At 38.9% G+C, this 23,100-nt stretch overlaps 1 protein-coding gene across 1 annotated transcript in view; it reads right to left on the bottom strand.

Moving 5' to 3' along the window:
* Positions 1 to 9,466: 9,466 nt before the first annotated feature.
* The window catches only part of KIAA1143 (KIAA1143 ortholog), a 36,760-nt gene continuing 23,126 nt past the window's right edge, over positions 9,467 to 23,100 (bottom strand). Inside the window, exon 3 of the mRNA XM_020987351.2 lies at positions 9,467 to 10,722. Coding sequence (XP_020843010.1) covers positions 10,508 to 10,722 — 215 coding nt within the window. The 3' untranslated portion in view covers positions 9,467 to 10,507. The remainder of the gene's footprint in view (positions 10,723 to 23,100) is intronic.

Here is a 23,100-nt window from a genome sequence, read left to right as displayed (position 1 = left end):
ACAGTTGAGGAAACTGAGGCAAACAGAGGTTAAGTGACTTGTCCATGGTCCCACAAATAGTAAGTGTCTGAGGCCAGACTTGAACTCAGATCTTCTTAACCCAAGCCCAGTGTTCCATCTGCTTGTATCACCAAGCTGCCTTGAATTTAGAAATCCTTTCCAATGAAGCAAACTGTAGCCCATCCATGCCAGTACATCCTATAGACTCTCGGACATGTCCTCATATAAATTCTCCTTATAAGTTCTCCTTGGGTCCACCCAATGTGCCAGAGACCTTTTGCCAGCATACATCTACCCTCTAAGGAGTGGACAGCCTGGGCTACCTGCTTGAGAGTAGTCCTCAGGGCTGTTTGACTTGTATGTCATAGAATTATCTTTGTGAGACTGACTGTGCCCATCTGAAGTTTAACTAAAGTTCTGTCTGAAGGTAAAGGGGACAAACAGTGACTAATTAAGGCTCCTTCCTGCCCCAAGAGTCCATGCTTCCTCCTAATCCAGGGGCCGGGAACCTATAGCCTTGAGGCCACAAGTGGCTGTCTAGGTCCTCAAGTAAGTCCCTGAGGCACTTGAGGACCTAGAGGGCCACATGTGGCCTCAAGGCTACAGGTTCCCTACCCCTGTGTCCTTTCCCAGTAAACAAACCACTTCCTTCATTGTCAATGTAACCCTACTTTGAGAAGTTGTAAAGAAAATGAGAAAGTTCACAAAAGCACTTTACACTTCTGCCACAGAAAGGTGCTGTGGGATGCCATGTCAGCACTGGAGATGGTAACATTTGTATTACTACCATAAGTAATTTTCCATTGATCAGAACTAAATTGGCAATCGATATGGAGAAGTTTAAGTCACCATTGCAAAGATCTCTGTGGAGAATAGACTCCAATTCCTTTGGCTTCATTTGGGAGGGAGAGAATTTGGGACTCAATTTAAAAAGAAAAAAAAAGTTTAAAATAAATAATAATTTAACAAAATAAAATAAAAGGAGGAGGTTGGACTAAGTGACCTCAAGTTCCTTCCAACTCCCATGATCCTAGGTATTAGAGGGGCTACTGTGTAGGAGAAAGATCAGGCTTATCTGCTTAACCCCAGGGAGGAGAACTAGAACACCTAGCAGAAAGCAGCAAAGAGGAATATTTTGGCTCAATATAAGAAAACCATTCTCAATAATTGGAGCTAACTAAGGAACGGGCTGCCTCAGTGGGTCTGTCATGGAGTTATTCTAGGTGGGTCTGATTAACCACTTATCAGACATATTTTAGAGGGGATTCCTGGTCACATAAAGGCTTGATTAGATGACCTCTGAGGTAGATCTCTTCTAACACTTAAGACTCTGAAATCCTCTGAAACAGTTTTTTAAAATTTTAAATGGACTCTCTGGGGAACTAATGCACATACCTCTCCTAAACTGTTGGTTAAACAATTAACTATCTAGTTCATTGAAAAATGAGAAATCTCTCTGGTACAAGAGGATAAATCATGCTCTAGGCCACATGGTTGCTTTAAGATAAACTTCCTTCTAGGACCTGGCAGGATTTGAAGTTAGCCTTCTGCTGCCCTATACATTTGGGTCTCATCACTGGTCCTCTTCAAGAACGAAAGACCAAAAACAACAACAACATTTGGGTCTCCTTGCTACCAAGAACAACACAACCTCATATGCGTCACTTTTTCCATAATTAATGTTTGCTGGAAATCACTGGGTGATAGATAAATTACAATTTAGAAGCTGAGAAATCAGTAAACCTACTGATGAACATAGAAGCTAGTTGCCATCACAAATAGAAAAGATCTACTGAATACCCCCATGCTCTACTTGACATCTAGTTCCTTTTTGGAGAAATTACCATAATGTGCTTATTAATTAGGACTATGGTTGGGTAACAGAAGCATTTGATTTAGCATTGACCCTGATATAATGTGAACTTGAAGTAAACTCGATTTAGCATTGACCTTGATACAATGTGAACTTGAAGTAAACTCGATTTAGCATTGACCCTGATACAATGTGAACTTGAATCAACCCAATGGACGACGTTGGCTTCCCCATTTCTTCGTCTACTAATCTAGGATAAAAATTTTTACCAAGAACGCTCTGGGCTTAAAATACATATTAAAAACTACAAAAAGCAAACACATATTATTAAAACTCAAAGTGACCTTGGGAAGGGAAAAATCCCAGGCTGATCCGATTAAGCAGGGTGAAGCACTGGATGACTTTGCCAAGCTGCTACAACCCAGTAGAACAATCAAGAGAAATAAAATCAGAACACTGGTTACTGATTTAGTGGAATGGCCTGCTGCTTTATAATCAAATTTCCTATAATAAAAATGTCAAACATTCTTCTTTTCATTAAGTAGCAGGCTCAAATATTTGGCTCTGCCAATGGCCAGCATACCAGCTGAGACAAGTTAATCTCTTTCTGGTCTGCAGTAAGGGAAACTAGTAATATTCCTTTTTTAAAAAATGGCATTTTTTTCCCTAATTACATGTAAAGACAAATTTTAACATTCATTTTTTTAAATTTTGACTTCCAAATTTATTCCTTTCTCACCTCCCCTTTCCCTATGATGGTAAGCAGTTTGATATAAGTTATATATGTTCAATCACATAAAATAAATTTTCATTAGTCATGTTGTGAAAGAAGAAACAGACTAAAAGAAAAAAAACACAAAAACAATAAAGTAAAAAATAGTATGCTTCGCTCTGCATTCAAACTCCATCAGAAAAATAAAAAATAAAAAAAACAACAACAAAAAAACCCAACAAGCATCATTGGTTCTTTCTCTGGAGACTGATAGCATTTTTCAGCATGAGTCCTTTGGAATTGTCTTGGATCACTGTATTGCTGAGAATAGGTAAGTCATTCACAGATGATCATTGTACAATATTGATGTTATAGTGTACAATGTTCTCCTGGTTCTGCTCACTTCAATTTGCATCAGTTCCACATGTTGTTTTGTTTTTGTTTTTGTTTTTTAAATCAGCCTGTTTGGGGCAGTTAGGTGGTGCAGTGGATAGAGCACTGGCCCTGAAGTCAGGAGGACCCAAGTTCAAATTCGGTCTCAGACTCAGATGAAACACTTGACACTTACTAGCTGTGTGACCCTGGGCAAGTCACTTAACCCCAATTGCCTAAAAAAAAAATCAGCCTGTTCATTTTTTACAGCACAATAGTAATTCTATCTCAATCATATACTACTTGTTCAGCCATTTTCCATTTGATGGGCATCCCCTCAATTTCCAATTCTTTGCCACCCCAAAAAAGAACTGCTATAAATATTTTTGTGTAAATAGATCTTTCCCCATTTCCCCTTTTTTACGACCTTTTTGGGATACAGACCTAGCAGTGTATTGCTGGATCAAAGGGTATGCAATTTGATGGCCTTTGGGCATAGTTCCAAATTGCTTTCTGGAATGGTTGGATCAGTACTGAACTCTACCAACAATGTATGTGTCACAGCTTTCTCACATTCTCTCCAACATTTATCATTTCCTTTTTTTTTTTGTCATATTAGCCAATCAGTATGAGGTAGTACCTCAGAGTCATTTAATTTGCATTTCTCTAATCAATAGTAATTTATAGCACTTTTTCATATGATGATAGATAGTTTTGATTTCTTCATCTGAAAACTGCCTGTCCCTATCCTTTGACCATTTATAAATTGGGGAATTACTTGTATTCTTATAAATTTGATTCCGTTCTCTTACATATTTGAGAAACGAAGCCTTTACCAGTGACAGATAGTAGTAATATTCTCCAATCTTATGTCCCTCCCTACAAAAACATGGAAAGACTGTCATCTACACTGTTGGATGGAAATGAAAGGATAAGGAAATAGTAATCAAATAGAGCAGTGATCTAATTTTCTGTAGTGATACACCTCAGTTTTTTTAATTTAAAAATTATTAATTTAATTATTTTAATTAATTAAATTATTATTATTATTAATTTTTAAATTGCCCTGTCTCCTTTTATAATGCAATCTACACAAATAAATTTCTTAGTTTATATTTTATTCAAAGAGACATAAATTAAGGCCATGAATTATAAATATTAATAAATATCATTAAATTAAAAATTACTATAAATTTATAATTTTATAAATCACAAACATGTTAAACATGTTTGCAACCCAAGAAATGCAGATATTTAAATAAAGAATTCTTTTACAATTTTTATATGTCTAACCATGAAAATAATAACCATAACAATATCATTAATGTAATGGAGGGGCTTTTTTTGGCATAAAGTTTCTCAGAATGTAGACATTGTTATTGCTACATGTAATTCTTTTTCAACCATAGTAAGGATGATTTGCTGTCTTCATAATAGCCCTAGTAGCAAAACTCCAATTTGCACAAATAAGATCTTACAAATGATAGTAAAATTTTTATTTTGTTTGATAAGCCAGCAACCTGTAGTCTTAAAATATTTTCAGATTCAAACACTTGTTTGAAGATGTGAGGTAAAGTAATGTAATGGATAGAGGGCTGGCCTTGGATCCTGGGTTCAAGTCCTTCTTCTAACTCATAATGGTTGTAGGTCCCTGGACAAGTTACTTAATCTTTCAGGGCTGTGTAAGCAATTCTCTGACAGTGTGAGTCAGAGAAGGTACTGACCTGTATTAGCATAAGGACTTTCCTCCTCAGTCCAATCTGATAAACAAATCATAGCTCCAGTCCCCATTCCTACCCTATCACAAGGTAAGTCTACTAACTGTTCTTGTCCAATTGGAATAAATCTAAATGAACAATATTTGTCCATGGAAAATGGGTTCCCTAATCCAACTGGCCTCTATCAGTGCAGAATCTGATAGTTCTTCCAAATTATACCATTTTCACTATATATGTATATCTATACATCTATATATATATATGTGTGTGTGTGTGTGTGTATGTATGTACAAATTACATTGAAATTTCTTTAGATGTGGCATTGCCATCAATAAGCTTACAAAGTAAGTCTTTCCTAACATTGGTTCCAAAATGTACTACACATAATCAAATGAGCATCTTTCATATCTGCTGCTTCATCTATGGCTCTGTTCTTGACTTCTCCATCTTGCCCTATTCACCTACCCCCTTATCTCCCTTTTATGTGTTGTCTTCCTTCATTAGAATGCAAGCTCTTGCAGGGCAGGCATCGTTTTTCTTTTAGTTTGCAATTGGAGCACTTAACACAGTGCCTGGCACATAGTAAGGGCTTGATAAATGCTTTATCTATCTTGCAATACAATATAAGAAGATTTCAGATCCCCAATTATGTCTTCACAGAAGTCTTCAGACATATGGGCAATTCGTCCTACCATATTACTTGCAAATGGAACCATGTGAAAAGGCTTTCTATATGATTCACCAAGCATCACTTCATTATCAAAAACTGTAGGTAGAACAAATGTTTCTCATATTGAATGAAGCAATTTTACTCTTAGCAATTACTCTTAGTAAGCAACCTTAGATGATGCAAGCAATCTTTCTGATGACACAGTAATGGCTTTTTAACGTCTTTTTTTTGTATCTAATTTTCTCTGGAAAAATTGTCTTTTCAATATATTCTGCAAGTACACTTTCCAAGACACCCTTTCAATTGATTAGATTTCATGCTTCCTGCAGCTAAAGCATTTAAATAAAGCAAACAGAGGTCTTTCCTCTTCATCAGTGAGTACTTATGAAATCCAATGAAAAAGGTAATGAGTTGTATTTTCTGAATTTGGGCTTTTTACTTTGTTTTTCTGTGTTTCCACTACTTTACCTGCCTCTGCTGTCTTTGCCTGTATTTATTCCACCTGCACCAAAGAATTTTCTCTTCAAATTGTTTTATCCAGCATTACACGATACTATTTTTTTCAAAACATTACAAACAATAAATTTAAGATGATTAAATGCAAATTTAATTGTTGAAAAGTTTTCATTACAAGGGTGTTTTCTCAGTTTTTAATTGGGAGCATGGGGGGGGGGGAGAGACTGCAATAGAGATGCCATAAAGAAAGAGAGAGACAGAGACAGAAACAGAGAGAGGACCATTGAAACTTTTTTTTTAAACACTGAAGAAAACAGAAGTTCAGAAGCAAGCACAAGCAGGACAGTTTTGAAAGTATCATATGAAATTATTATTTGCTTTTTTAAAAAGCAAGCAGTATGAAATAGATTCATAATTTCATATACTACCTCTTTTTGTGTTCTTTGGCATGTATATACTCAGAATTTTTAAAAGACATCTTGCATAATGCTTTGAGAGTCATTGGTATTTTTTTAAAAAGTAGCATAGCATCACTGTTAGCATTTGACAGAACATAGATTTTATAATAAAGAGAGGTAAAAAAAAGTAGACTCAGATTTTACTGTGAGCCTATAATGATAGCACCAGAGTAATCCCAACATGAAAAACCAGAAAGCTATCTTCATCAAGGCTACAGATAAAATTCATCGAGAAATTGCTGCAAATATTGACAACATGTGAAAAAATATTTTCTGGACCTTTAAAAAAAACTTACACATGCCCATATTGTGTAAGTTCTCCTAGCATTTAGTAACACTGTGCAACCTGGGGATCAGCAGTAAAAGCGATTAGGACAAAAGTAAAGCCTTCACTAGTCTAATTCCATTATCAGAGACAAATGAAATGCCAAAGACAAGCATTAAATATAAGAGAAAAAACAGATCCGCTCTCTATTTTAATAACTTATGGACTTTAAAAAGATTTCAAGTTTCTCATTTTAAAAAATGCAGTACAATTTTAATTAGAAAATAGGACAGATCAAAAGGCTTTCATATTAAATTACAGAGCAGAGAGGAAACACTCTTCCAGCTAGTGATCAATTTAACTAACTGTACATTTGTATTATTTCTGCATCACAATTAACTCATCATTTTGTTTAAAGTCCTAAAATCAAAGTGAACTTTCTTTTCCTACAATTTCATTTTTAATTTTTACCTAGCCATACACATTAAATCTAAAAAAAAATTAAAATCTTTAAAATGTATCTTTAAATTATAACATGGCATAATACTACGATGCCTCCATAGCATTTAAAAAATATCTTAAAATTACAATGTAGAAATACTATATTATACCTTCTATACAACATGTAACTTTTATAATTTGGGATAAAGTTCAATTTTAAAATGAGTCCTAAGAATGGCTAGTAACCAGTAAAATAATTTTAATTATGAAACTCTGCTTCAAGAGACCTCCATTCTAGTGCCAAATTTATTTCTTCCAGGACAGCTAGGTGGCACAGCGTTAGCCCTAGAGTCAGGAAGACTCTTCTTTGTCAGTTCAAATCTGGCCCCAGACACTTAACAAGCCGTGTGACCTAGTCACTTAACCCTTATTTACCTCAATTTCCTCATCTGTAAAATGAGCTAGAGAAGGAAATGGCAAACCATTCCAGTATTTTTGCCAAGAAAACCCAAAAGAGGTCACGAAGAGTCTGACATGGCTGAAAAACGACTAAACACCACCACAAATAGCACTGATTAATACATTTCTGTTGTTCTACCTTAGGGACATGTCCAAAAACTTCTTCCCAGTCAGGAAGTATGAGTAATAACCTGTATCTGAAAATCAAACATTAAGACTGCAAAGAACCTCAAGAGATCAGCTTCCCTCCCCCATTTCATGAAGAACTTCACCAAACATAAGTGGAAGTTTTCTACCTTATTTTGAATAGTTTCCAAGGAAGTTTCCTTCACAAATTCATTGGCATTTTGGACGCCTTTGAATACTATTTTCTTGAAAATACAAGAATCTTGGAGGGTTTTCACTGAATGCCAAGTTGCCCATGCCTTTTTTCCCTTTGCTCATAAAGGAAAATGTTCCAAAGTTAGAAAGTCAATAAAATGCCAAAGAAAATGATGGTCGCTTGATTCTGATCGTCATTCTGAAAACACTCATCTATTTCCAGATCATGTAGTGCCCATTGAGGATGTAACACTTCTCGATCTAACTCATAAGGAGGATGGATGCCATAGGACCATAAATTTAGAGGTGGAAGGTGCCATCAAGTCCAACCCCCTGATTTTACAGATAAGGAAATTAGATACAAGAGTGATGACCTTTACTTAGGGTTAGACAGTATGAAAGCATTTGAAGTGACATTTGAACTTGGGTTCTCCTCCCTCCAAGTCCAACCCTCTGGCTAGCTACTATAGACTACCCCTGTTTAACATGCACCAATCAATATCCCTTTCCACATTTGCAGCAGGAGAGTGGGGAGCTGAAGAACACTTCCCTACCTCAGCTCACACCAAGAGTTGGGAAGCAAAGCTGAAAACAGGCTGTTCTAGATTTTTTTAAACATATTTGAACCTGAAACCATTCAACTTACCTCTGTCTCCTATTTCTTACGGAGATGGCTACTTGCACAGGGGTTTTCAAAAAAAATCATTATTATTTTCAGTGCTGACAAATTTTTGCAAGCAACTCTCTGAAACTGATTATCAGCTCAACTCCAAAGTCTTTTGCATGTAAGTTTTTAACAATTATCTCAGGCCCACAGCCTGAAACAACTGTACTAGAACTAAAAGGTGACTTCAAGCAACCAAGAATTACAATTAAAAATTTTTTAAATGTTACCCACTCTGCTGGCTACCATTTTTTTTTCCAGGTCATTTAACTTCACCATCATTAGATAAATTACTGATGACTTAAAAGCTGGAGCTGGTAAAAATTTGGGGGACTGGTAAAAATCACAGATAGGAGATGAAGATTTACCTAAGTTTAGTTTACAAGGCAAGTTATGTAGACCGTGAGCCATCAGTTGAATATTCATTATTATTAATAACAGCAAGGGAGATCCAGCACTGTAGGCATAAGGCTTTCTAATAAATCTAAAACCCCCAAGGACTGGCAAACTCTACATGGAAATTAAAAGCCCTTTGGCAATTTTCATGAGTTTGGCTGGAATGAGCTGGCCCAAATTCCTGGGATATAACTGACAACCTTGAGCAATAGGTAGCAGCACCACTGAATGAAAATTAAAGTTTAATTAAATTTTTATTTCTTGCCTTGAGGAATTTGCTGCCATCTTGTTCAGCTTTTAACCTATTTCCCAAACTCTCCCTCTGTTACTTTTTAGGCAGAGGTCTGGTCAAGAAGTCAAAAGGATTATTGCAGAGTAACAGAACATCCCCATCCAGAAGCAATTACTATAGATCACCATTTCTCAAAGTATGGTCAACAGATCTTTTCAGGGGATCCTTTAGGTCAAAACTATTTTCATAATAATACTAAGATGTTTTAATTTCAAATGCAGTAAATATCTATAGGTATAACCCAAACAAACAAAAGCTCTTGGGAGGTCCTTAACAATTTTGAAGAATGTAAAGGGGTACCAAGATTGTTTGAGAATCACTGCTGGAATCTATCTAAAATGCTGATGTAGCAGAAAGGAAAGAAACAAATCATTTTAAAACAATTAACCACTGGCTTAGGTTGGCAAAATCATCCACACAGGATCTCCATTTTGTCTTTATAGATCTTGGCCTTAGCTACATGTAGAAACATGTCTAAGGATCGGTTTTATTTATTTACATTTTCTGCTTTTATTACATTCTCATGAGCTACATTAAAACATTAACAGTTAAACCTCAAACAGCTGCAAAACGGCAATTTCCAATCAGTTCCTTCACAAAGCTTTACAATCCCCATTAATTTTACTTCTTTTGCAGCAAAATAAGAAACTAGATTCAGGATGTTTTCTCATACCAAGAGAGTCTGGGCCAAGCTACCATAAATTCTTGGTGGTGTTTTAATTGGAACACAATAGATTCTTTTAGATGGCTAAATGGGGTTGAGAATCCACCTCATTCCTTTTGTTGAAATGGCACATTATCCTAAATCTCGAATCTTCTTTTTTTTAAAAAATATATATGCTACAAAGGAGTCAGTCATTCATAAACTTACATGGAAATTCCTAAGATTGAAAGGTGGAATATAATTAAAATGGCAAAAAGTCTCAAAACATTAACAAAGCACAGGCTTTAAATACTTATATCAAGCAAGCTAAAAGATGTTTTAATGTCTGAGGAAGTTGTAGGCACTAAAGTAAAAAAGTATTTTGCATTAGCATGATGTTCATGATAATTCAAGGTAATTAACTGAATCATGCACTTACAGATAGGGAAAACAGGGCAGCTTCCTCAAGGTCATTGAGTAAATCACATAAGATCCTGGTCTTTAGCTGTAATCAATAGTTTTAAACGGATACATAGACTTCTTGTCTTTAACCTAAATGGTCATGGGAGTTATGTTAGAGACATTACAAAGGAGGGAGGAGGTGGTGCCAAGTATACCTGGGTCACGTATTCTAGATCTAGCTCCTTAAGCAATTTTGATTATGTTTGCTGAAATATTTCAATTACACCAAATAGAGTTCAAACATACTCCACATCACCAACATAGGCCACTCTTTAAAAAATGAAAAAAGTCCGTAAGAAAATGTTTAAGGAACACCCCCCAAATGCTCTCGAAGGAGAGAATACAAAAGTTCAAAATATGTACAATTATTCAACTTCTTCCTCTGCATCATCAAAAGAAAGCAGGTTACTATTTTTTATTTGTTTCTGATTGTTTTTTGGAACCAAGTCTTCCTTTTTTTTTTCTTCATCTTTTCTCTTCTTTCTGGAGTTTGCTGTCAAACCCAAATACTTCTCATCAGAGGATCTCTTGGCTGGTTTTCTGAACATAATTTTTCCATCAGCTGGAGCCGGTTCTTCATCTACAGTAAAGAACAAAGTTAAAAACTTCTTTCAAGTTATTCCACACTAGCATTTTCTCCTCTTCTGGGTAAGCTTTGCATAGTTAAGGAATGAACATCAAAGTTCATTTCCAAAAAAAAACTAGGGGTCCCAACAAAGTAAGCTATGTTCAAGACATTCTCAAATCATGACTCTCCCCCAACACTCCACTTCAAGGAGAAGAAAACACATGGCAAGAAAACAGCCTAAGAGCGACAATTTAAAAAAATGACTTCCAGGGGATGTCCTGGAGTCAGATTTTGACTCGTTTCCTGTAACTTCATTATCTATAGCACAGGGAATTCCAACTTGTGAAAAGGGTAGTGGGGTGTTTTGGGGGGTTTTTTTGTTTTGTTTTTTTTTTGGTGTGTGGCTAGACCAATGATTTCATTGGTGCAGGAGGTCTCCCTGGTGGGGAAACATCCTCTGTCTTCCAGTTCAAAAATTCAACTGCTCCGTTATTTCCGGTCTGGGAGCAATAAGAGTGCTCATGTGACTTGCCCAAGATCACACAGCCAGTACACATGAAAGGAGCACTTGAAGCCAAGGCTTTTTGACTAAAGTTGCCTCCCATTTTAAATTTATGCTCCAAAACTTCGGTTTTAAACCAGCAGGAACTCAGAATGAATTGTCCCATAGAAGTAATTTTCCACATAGTAGTTAAGTTTTCCAGAGCAACTCACAAAAGCCCATTACTTATGTATCAGACATATGGTATTAATTATATTATTTAAATTATGCCTATTACATTGTCATTAAAAAATGCATGCCCTCTTCCCTACCCACCACTCCCCTCCAAAAGCTCCTCTACATTATAGGGAATAGCAGAGGAAGGGACTGGGGAAGATGTTCTTGGATACTACTATTAATGTTTTACCTCTCTATAATTTTGCATCTGCAATAAGAAAAAGTATTTCTTTAATTCAATCATTTCTTGGGTATTCTGAGGTAAAGAACAAAAGGAGTTCAGAGAACTGATGCTTAGAGAATGATGATTCCTTTTTTATATATATAAATTAATTTATTTTTAGTTCTCAACATTCACTTCCACAAGTTTGTGAGTTCCCCATCTCCCCCCTCCCCAAGATGGCATGCATTCTGAATACCCCTTCCCCTAGTCTGCCCTCTCTTCTATCTCTCCCCCCTTCTCTTATCCCCTTCCCCTTCTATTTTCCTGTAGGGCAGGATAGATTTCTGTACCCCATTTCCTGTATTTCTTATTTCCCAGTAGCATGTGAAAACATTTTTTTAAACATATGTTTCTAAAACTTTAGGTTTCAAATTTTCTCTCTTCCTCCCTCCCCACCCACCCTCACTGAAAAGGCAAGCAACTCAATATACGTTGTACACATGCAGCACGTCCATAGTAGACATGTGAAAAACTAACTCTATTTCCCTTAATCCTATCCTGCCCTCCCATTTATTCTATTCTTTCTTTTGACCCTGTCCCTCCTCAGAAGTATTTACTTCTGAAAGAATGATGATTCTTGAAGATCATTCATCTTTAAGAAGGATTTGTCTATGTTCACAATATTGAACTTACCAAAGCAGACTCCAAACAAAAAGGAATTTCCAGTTAACATAAAATTTAATCCACCAGAATAGCCCCATTTCCTTAGTATGCTGGTTAATCTAGGTTTTATTGTATAATTTGTCATTTTTGTCCAAAATGGAGGGAAAAGGAAATTAAAAAGTAAATGACATGGACAAGTGGTCAAAGGATACAAAATTACCAAAAGAATTATAAACTGTCATTTGAAAACATATTCCAAGTCACTTCTAAAGAAAATGTAAGTTAAAACAACTCTGAGGTTTCACTTTACAACCTATAAATTGGCAAGCGACCAAAAAAATAGGAAAAGTCAATTTGGATGAGGCTGTGGGAGGACAGCCACATTAATATGCTACTGGTAGAAGTGTAAATTGCTCCAACTATTCTAGGTATCACCTTACTGTTCTATCTGTTCCACTAAGTAAATAGCCCAAGGAAGTCAAAGACAGAAACAAAGGTCCACTCAAATGGCAGCATGTTTTGGGTCAACAAAGAACTGGAAACAAAGTGGGTGCCCATCAATTGGAGAATGGATGAAGAAACTATGAAACATCAATGTAATGAAATATTATTGTACACTAAGAAATGACAAATAGGGGAAATTTAGAGGAAAATGAAGATATCTCTATGAACTGAGATGGAGAAAAATAAACAGAACCAAAAGAGTAATCTATAAAATGACTACAATAACATAAGTGAAACATAAACTGGAAGCTAAATTCTAAGTACTTCAAAAAATAATAACAACGGTACCAGAAAACAGAAAAGGAAATATGCCTCCTTCAAAGCAGAGAGGGAAACTGACTACTAATAGTAGCTGGTATTTATTTTGTGCTTTAAAGTTTGAAAAACAGTTTACAAATATTGACTCATTTTATCCTCAAAACAACCCTGGGAAGTGTTATTATTTTTATTTTTACAGATGAGGAAAACTGAGGAGGTTGACTTGCCCAGGACCCCACAGCTAGAGAGTGCCTGAAGCCATACTTGAATTGAGGTCGTCTTCACTTCAGGTCCAGTGCTCTATCTACTAAACTATTTAGCTGCCCTACTACCAGGGCAGAATGTTGTATACATTATCTGAAGTGGTCACTACCAGATGTTTGGATTAAATTCTGTGGTTTGGGGTGGGTGAGGGGAATACCTCCAGAAACTTAAAGCTAGGAAGACAAAAGGCATCAATATTTTTTAAAAAGTAATGTTAATTTTTTTTTAAATGTAGTCTGGTGTTTTTAAGAATAAATTATGAAACTATGAATTTTATATATTTGGGATGATACTTCTCCAGGCACTAACAAATTCTCCAAAAGTCCAGTCACAATGAAAAAAGTCCCACCCCTGATTTGGCAGGGCAGGTGCATTACATTTTGAATTCTGTGGTTTCCTGATGTTGTTTTTTTCCTAGTAAATGAAGATGGGCTTGCAATCTGTTTTCAGCAAAGGAAAGAGCCCACATCATGTGTGTTAAATAAAGATTACCTGGGTCTAAGAAACACCTGATGATCCAAATAAATCCTTCCTTTGGTTTCTTCAGATTATTTATAACAGCGCTCCAGGTTTTCTCCTTTTATTTGAGAATAATATCTGGCAAAACCATAGGCTGTGGGCAGAGGAGAAGACTAAGAGGACAAAATTAGGGCAGGAAGCATTTTTGACCTTGAGCTTCAAAGATGACTTGTGCTGTTGTTCAGTTGTGTCTGATTCTTTGTGACCCCATTTAGGGTTGTGGTTTTGCTTTTTGGTGAGGCAATCCAGGTTAAGTGACTTGCCCAGGGTCACACAGCTAAAAAGTGTCAACTGTCTGAGTCTGGATTTGAACTCAGGTCCTCCTGACTCCAAGCTCTATCCACCACACCACCTAGCTGCCCCTCCATTTAGGGTTTTCTTGGCAAAGATACTGGAATGGCTTGCCATTTCCTTTTCCAGCTTATCTTACAGATGAGGAAACTGAGGCAAACAGGGTTAAGTGACTTGCCCAGGGTCACACAGCTAGTAAATTCCTCAGGCTGGATTTGAATTCAGGTCTTCCTGACTCCAATACCAGTGCTCTACCCACTGGAAGGAACACAGGATCTGGGGGTAAGATATCTGGGTTCAAATCCTGACTCTACCACTCATTCAATATCTATGTTACCTTGGGCAAGTTATGACATCTCCGGGCTTCTCATTCCTCAACTTTAAAACAGATTAAACTAGATGGCTTTAAGGTCCCTTCCAGCTCGAAATCTATGCTCTTATGATTTTTTTGGGGGGGGAGGAAAGGGGGGTAAAAATACAATCCTTTTGTTTGAAATCTACTATCTGCTAGCTTCCTTTAGAAATGGCCAAATTTTTAAAAGACAATAATTTCCCTTTTAGGAGAAAAAAATTCTCAGAGCATCAGTTTCATTACTATATTTATTGTGGGAAGCAGTTTTTTTACAACATAGGAATAAGCCAAGAATGGTTTAGAAAGATAGGGAGGCTCAGGTCACTTTGGAAGCACAGCCATACTTTATTGACAGAAACCTTCCTGGTTTATCCAATTTTTAAAAAGTTTTTATTGATATTTTGTTTCTTACATCACCATATCTTCCCCTACCTCTCCCAGAGAACCATCCCAATATGACAATGTTTTTTGGAGAGAAAAAAAAACAAGTTGGCACAACTGATCAATACACTGGAAAAAGTCCAAAAACACGGGCAATGTGTAAGCCCTGTGGCCCTCCACCTCCACCAAGGTTCTTCATGTGAGTCCTGCTTGAGTTTTAGAATTTTCTTATATTTGCTTCTGATTTTTTGGAGTGTTGCTCTTTCCATTTACGTTGCAGTGGTTACTGTGGACACTGCTTTCTTGGCTCTGCTCGTTTCACTTTGCGTCAGTTCATACAGATCTTCCCATGCTTCTCTGTATCCACTGCACACACCATTTCTTACAACACAGTAATATTACATTACATTCCCGTACCACAATTTGTTTAGCCATCCCCCAACTGATGGGCATCTACTTTGTTTCCAATTCTTAGCTATCTCAATAATTGCTGGAGTATATGGGGACTTTCTTCTATATCACTGGCTTCTTTAGGGTATAAGCCCAGGATTGGCATCTCTGGTTCAATGAGTGTGGACATTTTAGTTCCATATTAATCATGTTGTGAAGGAAAACAGACCAAAAAAACATGAAAAATAAAGAAAATGACAGATAGTATGCTTCAATCTGCATTCAGACTCTATCAGTTCTTTCTCTGGAGGTAGACAGCATTTTTCATCATGAGTCCTTTGGAATTGTCTTAGATCACTGTATTGCTGAGAACAGCTAAGTCATTCACAGTTGACCATCATACAATCTTGCTTTCACAGTGTACGATATTCTCCTGGTTCTGCTCATTTAGCTTTGCATCAGTTCATGTATTCCTTTCCAGGTTTTTCTGAAATCATCCTGCTTGTCATTTCTTATCATTTTTGTAAATTTGCAGGATATGAGATAAAATCTGAGTTGATTTAATTTACATTTCTCTTATTATTAGTGATGTAGAACTTTTTTTTGTCTGGATGTGAATGCTATGTAGTCCTTTTGAAAACTGTTCATATCCTTTGACCACTTATTTATTTGGGTATGGCTATTAGTTACACACAAACTCACATACATATACGTGTGTGTGTGTGTGTGTGTGTGTGTGTGTATGTATCTTAGATACCAAACTCTTATCAGAGAAGTTTGAAACAATGGTTCCCCCCCATTTGACCACTTCCCTTCCTATCCTAGGTGCATTAATGTCTTCCTAGTTTATTTAAATAACTGTTTAAAATTTTTTAAATACATTCCTTCATTTTAAAAAATCTTAAATGTCCTTTTAGGACATTTCACATATATAGAAACTCAACTGTTATGCTTAATGGGGAAAACTGAAATTCTATTGACTCAGTGTCCTTCACTCTAATTAAACCTACAGAAATCAAGACCTGAGCTTGAATTCAGACAGGAAGAACAGGAGGTTGGGTCTGTTCTTGAAAGCAAGACCTCACCACAGTGTAGTGGAAACAGCATGAAATGGAGTCCAGAGAGACCTGGGTTTTATTCCTGCCTCTGACACTTACTTGGGCAATCAAATAACGCTCCTTCAGTCATAGTTTCCTCATCTGCAAAATGGGATTAATAACCTCTGGTATACTGAAGATCAAATAAGCTAATTAATGTATGGAAAACACTTTGCAAACCTAGAGGCACCATACAAATATCAGCTGGAATGATGAAAAGATAGAGGCAGTATCACGAGCAGGCTTCATTTCTGAACAATTTTGGTAAATGTAAAAACCAGAAGCATGAATCAAAGCCCAGAGTCTGGTTTTCTAGCAGGTTACCATTTAGAGAATTTATAGGTGACAGAACATTTAAGAATCACAGCTTCACTGGACAACACATTTTTCTTAACTGCATAAAAAACATTTTTTAAAAAAGAAATTAAAAAAAAAAGGTCAGTCATGTAATAGAAGCTTCCAGATGACAGAATAGCAGTGTCTGACTAGTCTGGGGCTTATTGATTCCAATTTAATAACATATACTGTGCCCTCCTAACAGTATTATCACTATATTTATTACAAATGACTCTAGGCAAAGGAATCAGTGGCAGCACTGAAATAAATGGTGAATATTTTTTAAATGAACTCCAAGGTGGAGAAAGGCTGGGTTTGGCCAGAGTCACAGCAACCATTAAGGTGCTTGGGTGAGGAGCTCTAGCTGAAAATAGTAATTTTTTCACTGCCTTTCTAGCTTCTAGTCTATGCCCCTCTCCCTAATTCCTAATTTCCTTTCTAAGGAAAAGAACCTAATACTTATGACAATTTCCAGAGATCAGAAATGAGTCTGGTTTTTAGATGTCACCAGAAAGCTAAGGAAAAATGTGCCACTCAATTAATCTGGGCCGACGGATTATATAAGCCTAAATAGCTATGACTGTACGTGCTCTTTAAAAAAAAGTACGATAGGGACATGCTGCTTCCTCCCTGTACCAGCTCTTGTGAGCTAGACAGGCTTCCTTGGCCTCCTGTCCACTCTTCAGATTCCGATCTGATTTCCATTTGGGGACAGAGAGATCCCTGAGTCTTTATCCACTCCTTGGACACATTCTACTGCTGGCCTTTTGCCCATACACATTCACTCTGGATCTGTCCTCCTGACTCAGTCTCCCAATGTCTTTTGGTCAGCTCACTTGATTCCCCTAAGTTCATCTGAGATACACAGCATATGGGGCAAAATCTTAGCTTAAATCCAGGCTGTTATTATTTCTGTATTAATGTTCTAAAGCTAACAAAAATGAGGGGAGAGAGATGGGAGAGAGAGAGAGAGACAGAGACAGAGAGAGAGAGAAAGAGAAACAGTGCAGTTAGAACCACTGAGGCTGGTGAAGGAGAGAAAGACAGAGGAAGTGGCTAATACTGACAAGAGAGCCAGACCATGGGCCCCTTCCCTTGCTCTTCCATTCCTTCTCCTGAGGGTTATCACCAGTAATCTCTCCCCAACAACAAACCTCTATCTGGAACCTCTTCACCTAGGGGTTGGTCCCTAAGGCTTGGTTATCCATGCTTCCTCATTAGCAGCAGCATGTAAGGGATGAGGACTCAGCTCAATTCCTTTTTATCCAATCAATTTCTTACCTATTCTTACAAGGCACAAATGATTCCGATAAGAATTTTCTTTTTCCAACAGGAGTAGAAAGAACATCGATCTGGAGTTGAGCAACCTGAGTTTGGGTCCTGACTTTGAGAACTGTTGTTCTGATACGCATTAGGCATATAATCCTGGACAAATTACAGTTTCTATGGGTCTTATTTTCCTCATCTAAGAAATCAGATCAGATTAGATGACCTTTCCTTTTAACTGTAAGAGCCTATGTCCTAAATAGACCCAGGCCTTCCTACACCATAATGTACAGATATCCTGTACATAAGGTATACGTATTTATTTTTAAAATGTTACTAAGCATGAAAAGATCAGTCAACAAGCACTTATTATGCACCTACTATATGCTGGGTATTGTGCAGAGTGCTAGGGATACAAAGAAAGGCAAAAGGAACCTCTGTCTTACCAAGGCTCACATTCTAATGAACGGTCAATTGAGTAAACTGCCTTTATTGTATTTCAAAATTATTTTAATTGGTGCTTTCTGTTTTTATATCATATTCACTTCTGAATATATCCATTCCCTCACTCCCTACTCCATGCACATCCAGTGAAAATAAAGTGACTCTTTAAATTGGAAAGGTAGTAATACCTGGGGACAATTCACTTCCATCAAGGACAATCAAAATTTGTGATTGCATCAAGCAATGTGTTCGATCATAATTTGTATGTAATATCAAAGCTCATCTGTATTAGTCTGCTGGATGAGCACCAGATGTTGGAAGTGATCCAAGAAAGGCGCTTCCACGAGCAGGCCAAAACAAGGTACTTGTCAGGCCAAAGACAGAAAGGTAGAGCCACTGGAGCTCCAGAGAGAAGGCAGCCCAGGGATCATTTGATCTTTTATGTCTGCAATTTTATAAGCAAACCACGCAGTTAGAGGATGCAAATGGTGAGCTCTTTCCTTGTGAAGGCAGCCCTGGCCATGCAGGCAGAGAATGCAAAGTCAGATCTTGAATGGCAAGTGCCATAGAGGCACTGGTCCCATTCCCCACTAGGAAGCAGCCTCTTCTTGGGATAGTTACAGCCCATGGTTAAGAGATGGATGAACCTACCGGCAGTGAGATCACTGCAGGCAACAACTCATCTTTCCTAGAGGAAAGGCCATGTTGCTATGCCCAAGCATAGGTGAACTCACAATCCAAATAGCTTCCTTATCACAGGCCCATCTGGTTATGTAGGTGTCTCTGTTAAATTCAGTGTCATATCAGGTGCCTGGTAGGTGCTGGCGTCTGGGAGTTAGGATGCTGAGCTATCAATAGCTTGTACATCTCCAGCCCCACCAGTGTCTCTTCCTTGTATTTGCCATTAACTTGCAGCTCATGGGCCAGACCATTCATCTAAGCTGTTGGTGACAAGATAAGTGGGCCTAACTGTCCAAGTGGGCCTGATGGATGGCCAGATAAACTGCCTTTAATTATTGATCACTGGCTGAATGGTAGTTACAGTACAACTCTACCATGACCCCTTACATTGGGCACTGCTGGTAAAGAACCCAATGAACTTCCATTAGTCGGGAAGGAAGTGCTTATATAGGTTAATACTTAAGATGCTAATGAGATAACAGAGTCTGTTTTTATGTAGTTGGGACCTCAGGATGCGGCACTCATAAAACTGGCTTGCACTCTTGGCTAGGAGCAGAAGGCCTGCTCTTGGCATTGTTCTAAACGTGCCATTTCTCTCTGATAATGGATCGCTACTGCACTTGGTTGGCCTCATGGGATAGGAAGCAGATACAACATTACTATAGCTCTGTTCAGGCCAAAAGGCAACAAGGGGACGTGTATGGCAAGTCTCTCAGTACCTATCGAGAAATATACAGCAATATGTCACAAACTGGTTTCCAATGCAGCCGGGGGGGGGGGGAGTGGAACTGGTGGCTTTGCTCAGTAACTCCTATGTCCAAAAGCCCAATGGATGCTTCTGTCTTTCCCCAAAGGATCCTCCCAGAAGCTCCATGAGGCATCAAAATGCCTACCATCAAGATCTCAAGTGTGACTGGATCAAGAGAAACATAAAGGCCTAGGGGTAAAGCTGCTTGGATTGCTTCCTAAAGATATTAGGAGATTCAATGATGGGTACCCTCCACCCCAAAAGGTATTAGTCTTCCTAGTGGCCTGGCCAATTAGGCAAAGCAGAATGTTCAAGTGGGGCACTAGGTTGGCATTAGAAGCCCAATAAATCCATCAACCATCGTGCCCACTTTGTGAAGAGGTACCACATACATGCAACTTCTTAACCAAGATACATCACTCCACTGGGCCCCTATCTGCTAATGCCCTGCATTTGCTACGGTTCAATCTCCATCCTCTCTCTCATGTATGCCACAAGGGCTTAGCAGGCATTATTCACCATCCTTACTGCTGGCTTAATCAGCATGGCTTCTACTACCCAGCGGGCCTGACTGATATCAGCAGATCTGGATGATCTATAACCCTTTTAACCAAGCTATGATAAAGTGCTGGAGAATGAAGGCAGCCCTGGGGTAGGACAGTGAAGGCGTGCTGCTGCCCCTGCTAAGTAAATGAGAACTGCTTTTGGTAATTAAGGGGAACAGGGATAGAAAAGAACGAATTTAGCCAAATCCATCCTGTGGGGCCTAGTTCAGTACCTGGCTGCTTCAGGAGGGGAATGGCATCAGAACAAGAAGGAGAAATAGAGGTCATGACCCAGCTGGGCTTGGGACAGTCCAAATCTCGAATCCATGGTTCCGGGACACATTCAGTTCAAAGTAGAGGCCAAGGGCACCCTGACTCCAGGTGTCTGTCAGTCTTTGTCAGTCTGTCCCCCTAACAGGTAGTGCTCCTTAGAGCTGCAATCTGATGAGGAAGGGAGAACTACAGAGCTCTGTCAAGCTCCTTACCCTCAACCTGATGGTCTGGGACTCCACTACAAGGGTTGTCCCGCTAACCTAATGTATCAACGCCAATCATGTTAATGGAGAGAGGAGAAATGACAACCGTCTTGAGGAGAGGCCCCCTGTTTCTGCTACTAACCTTGCAGGGCATATTTCCTTCTATTATTTCTTCTACCACATTTTCCCTGTACCTTCCTCCTCTGAATAAATCTGGATCCCCAGAGATGATCTAAAAGCCTAGCATAATCCTGAATGCTCCTCTTACTCTAAGGGATAGTTATTGAGGTATGTATACATTTGTTGACTCAGGGAGGTAGGGAGAGGAGTGGTCTTTGTTGGACCACTCACAGCTCCTAGGGACCCCTTAGTGAGGGCACCAGTCCTTTGGCTGAGGGTGCAAAGTTAGTGGAAATCAGGGCCCAACAGTAGAACAGAAAACTGGGCAGGACGTTGCCCACCCCCTTGAGTATCCCAGGATATTTCCTAAAAAGGCATCTTCTTCCTCCTCCTCTGGCCTGTCTCCTTTTCCAGATGAAATCATTCCCTTGTCCACTTTGTAGGCTGGCCATGTATCCTTTCCTTTGGAATGCCATATGTTCCTGAAGGACATTTCAGAGGGCCCTCCTCTTCCTCTGCTCACAGGAGAAGGGTGGTCGCCTTGCCAAAGGAATCACGCTAGGCTCTCTCCACTTAGGCCAGGATTTTTTCTAGTTTTTCTTGACGTGTGACCCCTTCACAGGCACATCGAGTGGCTGTTTATCCCGAGGTCAGAAAGCACGATTCCCTTCAAGCTTCCACGGAAGGGTTCTACAACAGAGTCCTGACAGAGGCGATAAGTGGCAATTTACCCAGCCTTGGCAGCTTGAGGACTCTACTGCTGGGGAACCTAGTACCAGCCATCATTGGTGTATATCCAATCTAGTATTTCCTTTTCTCTGAGATGCTGTATGTCCTCCTCCACTGAATGAATACTACGGTCTGACATGTTCCTGTGGTTCCCAAATACAGACCAGCATTCTTGCCAAAAAAAAAATCTCCATCTACCTGAGAGAAAAGCCAGAGCCAAGAGGGACGTGTGTCTTAACGATGAGATAGGAGGTATCGTGACTAAAGGCTCTAGGAGCCTTTACTTTTACAAAGCTCAGACTGATGGAGAACAATGCTCTCTACATATGGGAACCAGAGCTCTCAAGGTTTTGCTGGATCTTTGTCTCAATTGTTTAGCCAAATCCCAGGATTCAGCTTGAGTACTGTTTTACTTGTCCTTAAATTGCAAATTCCCTAGCCCTCCCTGGGGAAGGCCAGGAGGGCTATGCCATGTGGGACAAGCCTGATACTGATAACCAGGGCCAGTGTTGTAAGCAATGACAGGGAGGCCTGAATGAGGCCACTCAACAGAAACTGCCCTTCTGGATGTCCCTGTTCCACGTGTGGAACTGCACTCCTTTCATACCAGGGCTTGGCCCTTCACCATCAAAATCTGACAGGATTTTTAATTAATCAAACAGTTAAATCCTGCCACTTTAATCACCAAGCATAGGACCTTTGCAGCCCTGGAGCCACATGTGACTGGAATGTCTTATCCTCACCCTGTAAGTAGTCTTAAGATTCCTTTCCCCTCCTTGACCTTTCAGCCTCTCCCTCCACTTTTTCCTCTGCTTTTGCTAATTTAGCTGGTGTGTTGAGCTAAATCACCAGCCCACCTCACTGTCCACTCTCTGCTGTCATCCTGAATATCACTGCAGGTGAGGAGTTACTCCTCAGTCTCACAAAACTTGTCACCCCACGGGGTCATGAGTAAGATTTAAGCTGTCTGGAACAAGTACCAGAGTTATCTGACAGCCCCACCCACCCAGCTCCCAGGCCCCCACCAAGCAAGGAAGACCTTCCCTCTCAACTTCTGCCAATGTAGAAAAACCACAGCTCTTAGAATGACCATGGCCATGGACCATGGAATGACACACTAAGTCAGGTCATGACACTCCCCAGGTGTGAGAGAAGCACTATTTAAGCGCCTAAGCTACTTCTTCTTTTAAAGGTATTGATTCTGTCCTGGAGATGTAATCAGGGCCTGACCATGAGAAAACAAAAATCCTGCAGAGCCAAGAGCTCCCCCTCAGGCTGCTGACAGGGCCTAGCAGGGATAACCCAGATGGAGGCATGGAGGCCCCCCCAGGTCCATCTTCTGTTTGCACAGGTTAGGATTGGGTTGCTTCAACTGCATACTAGGTGGCAAAATGGACAGAGGGCTGGACTTGGAGTCAGGAAGACTCAAGTTCGATTTAGGCTTC

This window comes from Phascolarctos cinereus, unplaced genomic scaffold, assembly GCF_003287225.1.
Source record: "Phascolarctos cinereus isolate Bilbo 61053 unplaced genomic scaffold, phaCin_HiC Scaffold_1;HRSCAF=81, whole genome shotgun sequence".
In the NCBI taxonomy this organism is placed as follows: domain Eukaryota; kingdom Metazoa; phylum Chordata; class Mammalia; order Diprotodontia; family Phascolarctidae; genus Phascolarctos; species Phascolarctos cinereus.
This window is presented reverse-complemented; position numbering and strand designations above follow the sequence as displayed.